This window comes from Haliotis rubra, unplaced genomic scaffold (genome assembly GCF_003918875.1).
Source record: "Haliotis rubra isolate DU_JTF1 unplaced genomic scaffold, ASM391887v1 Scf92, whole genome shotgun sequence".
Lineage (NCBI taxonomy): Eukaryota > Metazoa > Mollusca > Gastropoda > Lepetellida > Haliotidae > Haliotis > Haliotis rubra.
The window spans coordinates 138,071-150,927 of NW_025767657.1; the positions used below are offsets into that span (position 1 = coordinate 138,071).

The 12,857-nt window shown below is 39.0% G+C and overlaps 1 protein-coding gene across 1 annotated transcript in view; it reads right to left on the bottom strand.

Moving 5' to 3' along the window:
- LOC124264332 (TRAF-type zinc finger domain-containing protein 1-like) overlaps positions 1-12,857 on the bottom strand; it is a 27,182-nt gene continuing 14,325 nt past the window's right edge. The window contains exons 6-12 of the mRNA XM_046699089.1: positions 7,914-7,981; positions 7,543-7,718; positions 6,654-6,735; positions 5,640-6,213; positions 4,027-4,129; positions 1,576-1,711; positions 1-1,019 (exon numbers count right to left, since the gene is read on the bottom strand). Coding sequence (XP_046555045.1) covers positions 975-1,019; positions 1,576-1,711; positions 4,027-4,129; positions 5,640-6,213; positions 6,654-6,735; positions 7,543-7,718; positions 7,914-7,981 — 1,184 coding nt within the window. The 3' untranslated portion in view covers positions 1-974. The remainder of the gene's footprint in view (positions 1,020-1,575; positions 1,712-4,026; positions 4,130-5,639; positions 6,214-6,653; positions 6,736-7,542; positions 7,719-7,913; positions 7,982-12,857) is intronic.

Here is a 12,857-nt window from a genome sequence, read left to right on the forward strand (position 1 = left end):
CTTCAAGAATAAGGGCCCTGATACCGCTAGTCGCCTCTTACGACAAGCATGGGTTGCTGAAGATCAATTCCAACCCTGATCTTCACGAATCACAAGTGACAGAGTTTGATCCCTGTCCAGGTCAAGACAATAGACTCTGGATGTCTGGAAATCAGCATTAAAGGGCTTTAAGCATAGACGATTGGACAAGTACATAGTCTGTGCTGGAGTAGTGTATCAGTGTAAAACTGTGGCAGCATTATATCTCCGTGGGCTAGCACTATTAAAATGGCATAAATCTGGACTAGAACAAGCAGGAATTCCACCACACACACAGACACACAAATGCACACAGGCAGCATGCATGTCGCTACATCAGTGTAATAATTTTGAACACAGCATTACACTTAAACACTTCACTTCACCTCCATCCCTCATGAATACATCAGGCTGACGTGCATGTTGTGGTGACGATGTTGATGGGATGGTGTTGTGGTGACATACATCTGTTTACCATCAGCCCATGATTTAAAGCCAAAATGTACTAACTGAACACTAGCGAGTCCTCTCCTAATCTGTGAAAACCTACGATTGCCAGCCAATGAAGCATGCATGCACATAATTTCCAAAAACAAACAGCTCAGCAAACTAATGTCTGTGTGTCTGTTACGATAAATTGTTTTGTAACTTTTACTATTTTTTCCAGATTTTCTCAGTATTTTGTGCCAGCAACCCATAAACCAATAGTTGTTCATCCATATATTGTTATCCTTCCTTAGTGCCCCAAATTCTAAATGCCTCCCAAACAAGTCCAAAGAGCCAGATGATGGTAACTTAGCGTATACAAACGCGAAGCAATGAAGATGACATTCAACGTCAGTCTACATGACCTTCAACTTCACCTGTACATGACTGCAATGCTACACTCAACAAATGCAAAATATTTGCTACTAAGAAGCTGACAGGTCATCGCAGGATTGACATCTTGATTGGCTTCATATATTATCATCATCCTCTTCAAAAGGTCTCCGACTGGAAGGCTGAAATAAATTATCAATAAATCAGCATAAATTTTATAATTTTACATTAAGCTGAATATTCTCTCATGCAGAGAAGAATAAAAAGCACCAGCTAGACAGTGAAGTCATAATTACTAGTATACAACAATAGCTAAAGATTATGGCAGAGTAATTGTGCACATTTGATCTACACTGTTTGTTTAGTTTGTTAGTTGTTTGTTGCACTCAGCAATATTTCAGCTATTATTATTATTATTATTATTATTACAGGATATTTATATATGGCAGCAGTCAGTAAATAATCAAGGCTGGACCAGACAATCCCGTGATTGTTTTTGTAAAACGCACCTCTCAGCAATTGTCCAGCTACATGACAGCAGTCTGTAAATAACTGAGTCAGGACTGGACAATCCAGTGATCAACAGCATGAGCATTGATCTAGGCGACTGAGATACAATGACATGTGTCAACCCAGTCAGTGAACCAGATGACAAGATAACTTGAGTCGCCTCTTACAACAGGCATGGGTTGCTGAAGACCAATTCTAACCTACTAGCAACCACAGTCTTACACTTACTTTCCTCCTGGTTTCACTATTATGACCCCTGACCTCAGCGTTGAACACCTGGTTGGTGCGATTCCTGGGACGAGCTTGACTTACAGCCTGGATTGGAAATGGTGGAGCATCATCTTCATTGAGGCTCCCATTTGTTCTGAATAATAACCATCAGGGAATTTTGAACATAGGATTACACCTTCTCAGTAAAATACAGATACTAGTACTTAATTACAGCATATTTCTTTGCTGTTTGTTGGTTATATACCTGCGCCCTTAATCTCGAAACGTTCTTAGCACTAAGAATTCTTAACTTTGATCGTAGCCAATGTGTTAAGAATGGGCTTAAGAAGTTCGTAGGTCTACGAATGTTTCGAGAATAGCTAGCCTGGGCCCTTATTCTCGAAAGGTTCATAGACTTAAGAATTCTTAACTTTGATCGTGAGCCAAGAATTTTAACTTTGATCAGTAGCCAATGCTAGCCTGTTAAGAATGGGCTTAACTTTGCAGTTCAGTTAAGAATCTAAATAACGCTTGAGAATAGCTAGCCTGGCCTTTTTATCAAAATGTTTGCAGCCCTAAGAATTTGTAACATTGATCGTAGCCAATGTGTTAGGAATGGGCTTAAGAAGTTCATAGGGCTAGGAACGTTTCGAGAATAGCTAGCCTGGGCCCTTTTTCTCGAAACGTTTGCAGCCCTAAGAATTCGTAACTTTGACCGTAGCCAATGTGTTAGGAATGGGCTTAAGAAGTATGTAGGACTATGAACGTTTCGAGAATAGCTAGTCTGGTTCATTTAGGCAGTGATCCTTGGTTAACATTATAGTTTCAAGGTGGAATCAACACATAACACCATTAGTGAGTGAGTATAAATTTAGGCCACTTCTAGCAATATTCCAGCAATATCACAGCGGGGGACACCAGAAATGGGCTTCACACATTGTTCCCATGTGGGGAATCAAACCAGGGTCTTCGGCATTATGAGCAAATGCTTTAACCACTAGGCTACCCCATCACCCCATAACACCATTAGTTGCCTCCTAAAACCAGCACGTTGTGGGGGACCTCCTGTAACCTGGAATCACAGCAGTGTGGCAGAGGCTGTGGTTTGGTTTGTTGTTTATCACTATGCTTAGCAATATTCCAGCTATATGTGGCGGTCTGTAAATAAACAAGTCTGGACCAGACAGTCCAGTGATCAACAGCATGAACATCAATCTACGCAATTGGGAACCAATGACATGTGTCAGCCAAGTCAGCGAGCCTTACCACCCAAACCTAGTCAACTCTTCTGACAAGCATGGGTTACTGAAGACCAGTTCTATTCCAGATCTTCAAGATTGGAAGAGGTTGTGAGTAGGTGAATATTGATTTCTACCACTGTCAGCAACATCACTTCCTTGTCAGACTGGAATCTGTACAAAGCTGACCAGCAGCTGGTAGAGAGTAAGTACTGACAAACCTCTGATCACTGATTCCTTTTATACCTAAGGAGGCAACTCTGAACAGGTAAAAGCGTCATCTAAGACCAACAGCAGTGATTTATTATCGAAAAGAATATGATGAAAATAACATGAATCAAATATATTTAAAGCCGACTGGAAACCTTTCACCACATATTTGAGTGAGTGAGTTAAGATTTATAGTCACATCAGCAATATTTCAGCCATATCGTGACTAAAACTAGTTCTAAATTCATAATACTGACATACAATATGTAAAACCCTGTCAACGAAGGACAGTAAAATTACTAGATTATCACAAAATGAGGTAAAACTAGCTAGCATATATCTTTAAAAGTAGAAAACTATTTTTGGACAAAACAAAGTAAAAATGGTCTATTGATGCCAACAACTAGGTAGATCACCATACCACGGACCATGGGGACTTACAGTATTTTTGCTACCTGCATGGACCCTAGCTGGATTTACATCATCCCTTCAGCCGCTGGCGATTGTAGTCGAATTAAGCCATAATTGAAGTTGAAATTTGCTTTAAATGTTTCAGGACTTACATACCCTCTCAGGAGGACAAAAGTTTTACAGTACTTTAACCCGCTTTGAGGGTACAGCCACTAACAATCTAAGTTACCAATCTAAACTACCAATCATTAAAACACATCTATCTACAGAACATATTAACCAAAATTTATCAGTTAAATTGCCATGGTAAAAAGATCCTTAACTGTTTTCACATTGAAATATTTATCCCTTATGATGGAGAACTTTACTCAGTCAACAACATATCTGAGTCTTTGAAATGTGGAAATACCTGAATGGTGGTTGTTACCCATCATCCGAACAGGACGGGAGAAACTCCAAACTGTCTTAAAATTGATAGGAAAGAGATCTGCACATCCCCATATTACCACAGTTGTGTGCATGAAGGGAATAACGATCCTCGTACTTAACATACAAAGAATTCCATCCCAGAGTTGTACAGACATATGAAACAGGTAATGGTCTATCGTACCTTCTCCTGCTGGGCTTGTGTTGTGTATTGGTTGGACGGCTGAGTTCCCGCATGACGTCACGGGTAGAGGCACTGGTGCTGTGTGTTGGCTTCTTCTTGGCACCTACAGAACAACATGAGTGAGTGAGTGAGTCACCTACGTCTTTATCACAGAGGTTGTACTGTTACTGTGGTCATTAGCCCTATATCATATGGGTTCACTATTTACCATAGAGTCTGCGATCAAGAAGCCTATACCATAGAGGTTCACTATTTACCATAGAGTCTGCGATCAATAAGCCTATATCATAGAGGTTCACTATTTACCATAGAGTCTGCGATCAATAAGCCTATATCATAGAGGTTCACTGTTTACCATAGAGTCTGCGATCAATAAGCCTATATCATAGAGGTTCACTATTTACCATAGAGCCTGTGATTAATAAGCCTATATCATAGAGGTTCACTATTTACCATAGAGTCTGCAATCAAGAAGCCTATGTCATAGAGGTTCACTATTTACCATAGAGTCTATTTACCATAGAGTCTGCATCAATAAGCCTATATCATAGAGGTTCACTATTTACCATAGAGTCTGCGATCAATAAGCCTATATCATAGAGGTTGACTATTTACCATAGAGTCTGCAATCAATAAGCCTATATCATAGAGGTTGACTATTTACCATAGAGTCTGCAATCAATAAGCCTATATCATAGATATCATAGAGTTCACTATTTACCATAGAGTGATCAATAAGCCTATCAATAAGCCATATATCATAGAGGTTGACTATTTACCATAGAGTCTGCAATCAATAAGCCTATATCATAGAGCCGAGCCACTATTTACCATAGAGTCTGCACATCAATAAGCCATAGAGTCTGCAATCAATAAGCCTATATCATAGAGCCGTCTGGCGCATCAATATTATCACCATTTACCATAGAGTCTGCAATCAATAAGCCTATATCATAGAGCCGTCACTATTTACCATAGAGTCTGCAATCAATAAGCCTATATCATAGAGCCGTCACTATTTACCATAGAGTCTGCATCAATAAGCCTATATCATAGAGGTTCACTATTTACCATAGAGTCTGCAATCAATAAGCCTATATCATAGAGGTTCACTATTTACCATAGAGTCTGCAATCAATAAGCCTATATCATAGAGCCGTCACTATTTACCATAGAGTCTGCGATCAATAAGCCTATATCATAGAGCCGTCACTATTTACCATAGAGTCTGCGATCAATAAGCCTATATCATAGAGCCGTCACTATTTACCATAGAGTCTGCGATCAATAAGCCTATATCATAGAGCCGTCACTATTTACCATAGAGTCTGCGATCAATAAGCCTATATCATAGAGGTTCACTACTTCAGCATACTATCATGGAGCCTGTACTCATTCAGCGTATATTAGAGAGACTCTTCTGCTTATCATTGAGTCTGTACTACCTATCATACAACCTGTCCTCACGGAGCCTTCACACATTCAGGCTATATCCCAAACGCTTTATTACTTACCACCGAGCTGGTACAGAGAGTCTGTTCTCTATATCACAGAGCCTGTATTCATTTAGCTCATGTAGTAAACATACAACGTCACCTTCAATTGTCAATTACCTGTTGATGTAGATCCGCGTTTCACCAAGTTGTCCTCATTTTTTGCTGCCTTCTTCCTTGAGCTTCCTACAGGGACTACCGGACCTTGACCCAGACCTTGACCCGGATCTGGTTCCTTGAGCAGCTCATCCAGCGTACTCCGGGTCCGTGTCTCGCTTCCTCGTCTCGTGTTTCCAGTTCTCCCACCAGCCCTGTCTGAATAAGCTGTCCGACCACTAACATCATCACGTGACCTTTGGGATGGCCTTGACCCTTTTGTCAAATGTTCATCAAAGCGACTGACCGGTGCACCATATTTGCTAGCAACAGATCTGGAACTTGGGGTGTTGTTCCGAGCACCACTGTTGTGAGATCTTCCGCCATTTCTTGCACCTTGTAAATGATTGATCTCGTCATCAGGGTCATCACCGAACGTTGGAAGACCCTGGTGTCGATGTGACCTTGATTCACCCATCAGCATTTCTTGGGCAGTCAGCGACAGGAGGTTTTTGTTGCGCAAATGAGGTTTTCTTTGTGATGGGGTTGCAGGGGTTTGAACCCGGGGTGTCATGTTGGGGTTGAACTCACACACAGACTGAAAATTCAACATTTGTCATGAACTTCTTTGAGTGGCATTTAGAAGTTGGTGTGAAAAAAACGAGGAGAGTTCTATGCATATACAACTTCTGTATTACTTGCTTGATAATGGTGTTAGTAGCTACACCGAAATGTTGCTATAAAATGTGACTATAAAACCTAAGCAGTAGTGAACACAAAAGGCTGGAATATGCTATAATACAACATGGGACAAAACGTTTGATTTGATGTTATCATTTCAGACATTATCAAACAATGTTCCTGGCAGAATTTATCTGTATTCCAAATCTTGAAAATCTAAGCTTAACTAGACTGAGTGAGTGGGTTTAGTTTTCCTGCAATATCATGACAGGTTTAATCAAAAACCATCTTGGGAAGTAGCAAAATTGTCACAAAATGCACCTGAATTTTTTTTTAAATGAGTCAGTAAATTATTACCTGGTGTTGAATAAGTAATTCATAAGGAAAAGTCTCCGTACAGAACTCGCATGGAAGAAGTACCTCCCCTGCCTCATCCAAAAGTCATCATTGGGGGAGTAAGGTGGACTCTCCCTGAAATAGACAACACAAAAATGTATCAAACAAACCAGCTGACCTAGAGTGATTATGATAAAATAATTCCTGAAAACAGTCTAATCATACAATACATAGCTTCACAAATACGATACATTAAAAAAATATTCCTCCAGACATCTAAACATGTGAATAATGAAAGAAACTGTTCAAGAATCATATTTTTCAGTTTTACTAGTATTTCCCTGTTAGCTATTTAAAGCAGAAACTTCTATATTATCAGGATACGTTTCATATCGTGGCCAAACGTCTCATCAAACCTCAGGTTATAACAACAGGGATAAAAAGGGAAATATTATGCACTTATGAAAAAGAAATTTTGCATCAGGAAACAAATCATATTGAATTCATATTACTGGCATACGTATCATATTGTGGTCCAATCTCGTCACACCTCTAGTTATAACGTCAGACACAAAACAAGAAAAGAATATGCACTTACGAAATAGAAGAGTGAGTGAGTGAGTTTACTTCTACGATGCTTTCAGCAATATTCCAGCAATATCACGTTGGGGAATACCAGAATGGGCTTCACACATTGTAACCATGTGGGGAATCGAACCCAGGTCTTCGGTGTGATGAGCGAACACTTTAACCACTAGGCTACCCCACCGCCCATGAAATAGAAGAACTGCATCAGGATACAAATTGTATTGCATCCATATTATCAGGATATACGTATCATATCAGGGTCAAACCCCCCACCATATCGTGGTCCCACACCTCTAGTTATAACAATAGACAATATCCTTACCATTCCCTCTGAATGGGGATCTCCTGAACCGGCACCCGCCACTGGCTGTCCAGGTTGTTGATCACAGGTATTGCTATGCCCCTTCCCCGTGAACCCCCCTCCACTTCGTTGTTCCGCTCCCCCCTCCAGCTGGTGTCCTCATTCCAGTTGACAGTTGACATCGGGTCACAGCCACTCTGTGAACAAACATTGTCAGTGAACAACTAAATTTAAACTGGGACCAGTATCATCACATTTCCTGACATTGTTTAAAGGCGGAAATCGGCCAGTGAAGAGCGGAAAAGTTAAAAGTTTCTTTCTCATCCTTTTGCAGGTCATGACAACAAAATGTGTTTTCTGTCTACTGGAAACAATGGCAGGATCAAACTTACCTGATGTTGAACCAAGATGTCAACAGGAAACGGTTCACCACAGAATTCACAGGGAATTAAGTCATCATCTGCAACGAAGATGAAAACTTCGTATAACTCGTTACTTAAAATAATGTAATTTTTTGAGTAAAATTGATATTTTATACTTATCCTGACTCATGCTCTTTTTGCTTGTCTCCTTCCTCTTGCGAACATAGTGGAACACTTGTATCTCCCTAATTGAAGTTCCCTTCAATGTAAAATCACTAATTAGTACACCACGAGTTACCTCCCTTCCACAAACGCGGGAACGAGGGTGCCACCTCTACCCATGTGCCTCACTCTCTCCTCATATACTGAGCCCAACATTTGAATTTACAGGGAAATCCAAAGTGTTATTTGGGGAGGATGGGAGGGCTGACCTCATGAGTCAGGATAAGTATAAAATATCAATTTTACTCAAAAATTACATATTTTTCCTTATCCTGACTCATGCTCTTTTGCTTGTAGAATCCAACAGAGCGGAGGTGGGAATATATAATACTTCTGGATTTTAATAATTAGTGATTTGAACTGGGATGATTGTAATAACCCTATGGGAACTTCATAAAGGCATTGAACTGATGAATTCCTGCTGCCAGCTTATCAGCTGCCATATAGAGGTTATTACAATGTAATTTATTATGATAAGTATATATAATATTAATACAATGCTTAAGACTAATAGACTTAAGCTTGTTAATATGCTAGTATAAACTCCTTAGAGTTTGTTAGCTAAAATACTTTAAAGATATAAACATAGCACTAAGCTTAAAATATGATTAATTTTAAGCTAATTATATAATAACAAACCTCTTTAGGGTTTGTTAGTTAAAATATTTATATGATATAGACAGTGCTGAGCTTAAGATATGAATAAGCTTAGCTATATATATAACAGCAAACTTTGTAGAGTTTGTTAGCTAATATATTTTTACAATATGAGTATAGTATTGTGCTTAAGATATAATTATCTTAAGCTACATATATAATAGCCAAACTTAGTAGAGTTTGTTAGCTAATATATTTTTACAATATGAGTATAATACTGTGCTTAAGATATAATTAACTTAAGCTACATATATAATAGCCAAACTTAGTAGAGTTTGTTAGCTAATATATTTTTACAATATGAGTATAGTACTGTGCTTAAGATATAATTAACTTAAGCTACATATATAATAGCCAAACTTAGTAAAGTTTGTTAGCTAATATATTTTTACAATATGAGTATAGTACTGTGCTTAAGATATAATTAACTTAAGCTACATATACAATAGCCAAAACTCTGTAGAGCTTATTAGCTAATAGATTTATAATGTAACCATAGTACTAAGCTTAAGATATGATTAGACTTAAGCTAAATGTATATAGCAAAAACTCCTTAGAGTTTATTAACTAATATACTTTTTATGTTATAAACATAGTACTGAGCTTAAGATATGATTAAACTTAAGCTATATATATATAATAGTAAAACTCCGTGAGAGTTTGATAGCTAATACATTTTATTATGTTGATTTAGACCTAGTATTGAGCTTAAGATATGAAGTAAACCTTAAGCTAAATATATAATAGCAAAAACCTTTTAGAGTTTTAATAGCTAATATACTTATATGGTATCAACATAGTATTGAGCTTAAGATATGAAGAAATCTTGCTTACATATGTATAGCAAAACTCCGTGAGAGTTTGTTAGCTAATACATGATATAATGTAACCATAAAGCTTAAAATATGATGAAAACTTAAGCCCAATATATAATAGCAAAAAACTCTTTAGAGTTTTGATAGCTAATATACCTATATGCTATAAACATAGTACCGCTTTTAAGATATGAATAAGCTTAGTTACATATATAATAGCAAAAACTCCATAGAGTTTGTTAGCTAATACATGTTATAATGTAACCATATTGCTTAAAGATATGATGAAACTTAAGCCAAATAGCAAAAGCTCTTTAGAGTTTGTTAGCTAATATAGTTATATGATATAAACATAGTACTGAGCTTAAGATATGAATGAGCTTAAGCTACCTATATAATAGCAAAACTCATTAGAGTTTGTTAGCTAATGTATTTTACAATATGAGTATAGTACTATGCTTAAAATATACTTGACTTAAGCTACGTATATAATAGCCAAAAAAACTCTGTAGAGTTTGTTAGCTAATGCATTTATCATGTAACCACTGTGATGATAAAAACGAGCTTAATCAAATTATATATAGCATGAAGCTATTTAGTACTGTTATAAGATAAGTAAAAATCTGTAAGATTGACTTATCTTCTCCGAGAACTGTCAACTGTTGTGCAAGGACCATGGGATCGAATTGGTGGATACCTGAGACGCCCCTCGGTGGTGATATCTCTCAGATAATGGTTGGCAACCACCATATCGGATCTACAGTAATAAACCCTCCATTATTTCAAATAACATTTGTGTAGATGAAATTGAAGAAGCGCTCTAATATCAAGAGTATTAAAGCTCATGGAGGGTCGGATTAGGTCCATCTGTCTTGTATGCACGTAGTATGACAGTTCTGATCCAAACGGAGATATAGTACGTTGAGACTACACTCAGCTGCAAAAGTTGATGATAGAGGAAAAATCTGTTGTATTTTTCCTTCCTGTTTGGTTTGGTGGAGATAAATTTACAGTGCTCTTGCTGGCCAGCGTGATAGCATCATCGGTATCATGGAGTCCAAGTATGTCATCCAGGCATGTTCATAAACCTCACTTGTGAGGTGTTGTAGCACTATATTCATATCCCCAAGTTGGTACATTGAAACTTCCGCTTATTCTCAAACAGAAACTTAGTAGGTTTTACTAACCATCTAGTTGTGTTAGTAGCTTGATGATGAAATACAGGTGTAGTCTGAAACGCTGTGGATATCGATCCACTTGTATCACGCCGTCCTAGGTAAATCGCTATGATGTCCTTGACGATGTATGTGCACAACCGGGAGTTTGTGTCCTCGATGAACTTTATGTAAATCGCCTGACTGCTGTGCCCTTTGTCTAAACTTGACAGGGAGGTCTCTAACCTGAAGAAAGCAGCCTAATCATGAAGGTTCAGGTTAACTGGGCTGTAAGGAGGCTTGCTCGTTCATTGATATAAAGTTGTCACTTGCAACCTATGTCTTGAACTGTGAACTATGCTTCGACCTCTGTGTAGGCGTTGTTCATCGGGTCCAATCAGAATAAGGCATTTTGATTCTGTAGAGTACCCGCTGTGATGTCACCGGTGTAGCAGGAAAAGGAACCTTGTATAATATAGTGCCGTCGTTGATATTAGAACAATCGTCGGTCTTCATCGTAACTTCCGGTACCCGAAAGTGACCACGTGTTTCGAGGATTAATGGTAAACGCCGAAGCTTCGGCAGAAAAATACCTAAACTCTGTAATATTAATGCTGGGTAGGTTATTTTCCTGGCTGTCGTGAAAGTACTTCAGTTTTTGAATATAATTCCGCCTTCTTTATATATATAGGTACAATAACTTGTAAGTTGTCAGCTTGTAGACTGTATACATGAATGTATCGTCATAATTGTAGAATTAAAGCTGAATTTGTTGTACATATTTCTTCTCAGAAATGTTGACGATTATGAGTTATACTCGCTGTAACAAGGCTGCTGTTCAATTTCGATATTGAATTGTCTGCAGATATGCGTAATGGTCACGCATGTAGATAATCGTCTCGTCGTCCGGGATTGCATATACTAGCAATTTATAACGGAATAGTTGATTTCTGTGAAGATCTATGAAACGTCGTTGACAAATTAATACAGCGGCGTTCTGTGTTGTAAATAGCCTGTGCAATTGTCTTCACAGAGGGCTTATAGATCGGCATCTGGCATACAGTTGATAGACAACTTATCGCGATGTCTTGAACGGACTGAGGAGTAGCTATATACGGCGAGTGGCTAGTATATGGAGACCTTGGAGGAGACTTCCTCGGTGAACGCCGGAGACTTCACGAAGCTCTCGAAGCATCCCTTCTAGATCTACTGGTGAAGTAGACTTGGAGCCACTTAGCCTTTCGCGACGACTTCGAAAGGTATCGAGTCAAAGTCCGATTAGAATATATATATATATATATATATATATATATATATAAAGCTTTGCTTCGCGAATGGCCTCTGTGTTGAACAGGATGTGGGTCGTGGCGCTACTCCTCAGACGGCGTCCCTTTGTAGCTGGTGAGGCTCTAGCTCCTTGAGGCGGCCTGGGACTTGCTGGTTCTGCATAAGTAGGGCCGAGTGGATCATCTTATCATTTTCAGAAGTCGTGTTCTACGAAATCTGGTGATAAGTGTCTCAATGATCGTTCTAGATCTATTTAGGCCAACGAACATACGCCTCGCCGTCATGGATTCAACTGAACCAATTTACGATTGTAGTTCTTATTGTTGATATCGATGATCAACTTGTAGTTTTCATCGATGTCTTAAGCCTTGAAGAAGGGTCCATGTTGTGCGCGTGGAAAACTTCTAGGCGTGAAAGTTCGGCAATTATGGTGTCTGAACTTTGTGGCTTTATGGGATGCTATGTCTAGATTCTGTGCTACCGCAGCAATCGGATTCGATCGGAGGTAGGGTGATAGCATCTGCATCGTCTTCCTTCATCAGGTATGTCTGCGTCGTGCACTGCCACTCTAGGAAGGTGATGTAGACTTGTGTGCAGACTTGTGTGGTAACCTGTGAGGCGATCGATGTGGTGATGTACGAGGAGATCGGAGACTATTGACAGCTTCGCCAAGCTCTTGAGTAGTCCCTTGACTCTGTTAAATGACGATCTATATTCGGTGTCCTTCCCGAGTGCCTTCCGAGAATGCCTTCGAATGCCTTCGCGTAACGCCAGCGAACATGCCAGCGAAGCTTCCTCTGCGTTCGGTCCTGGGAACGGCGATTTGAGCTTCAGCGAAG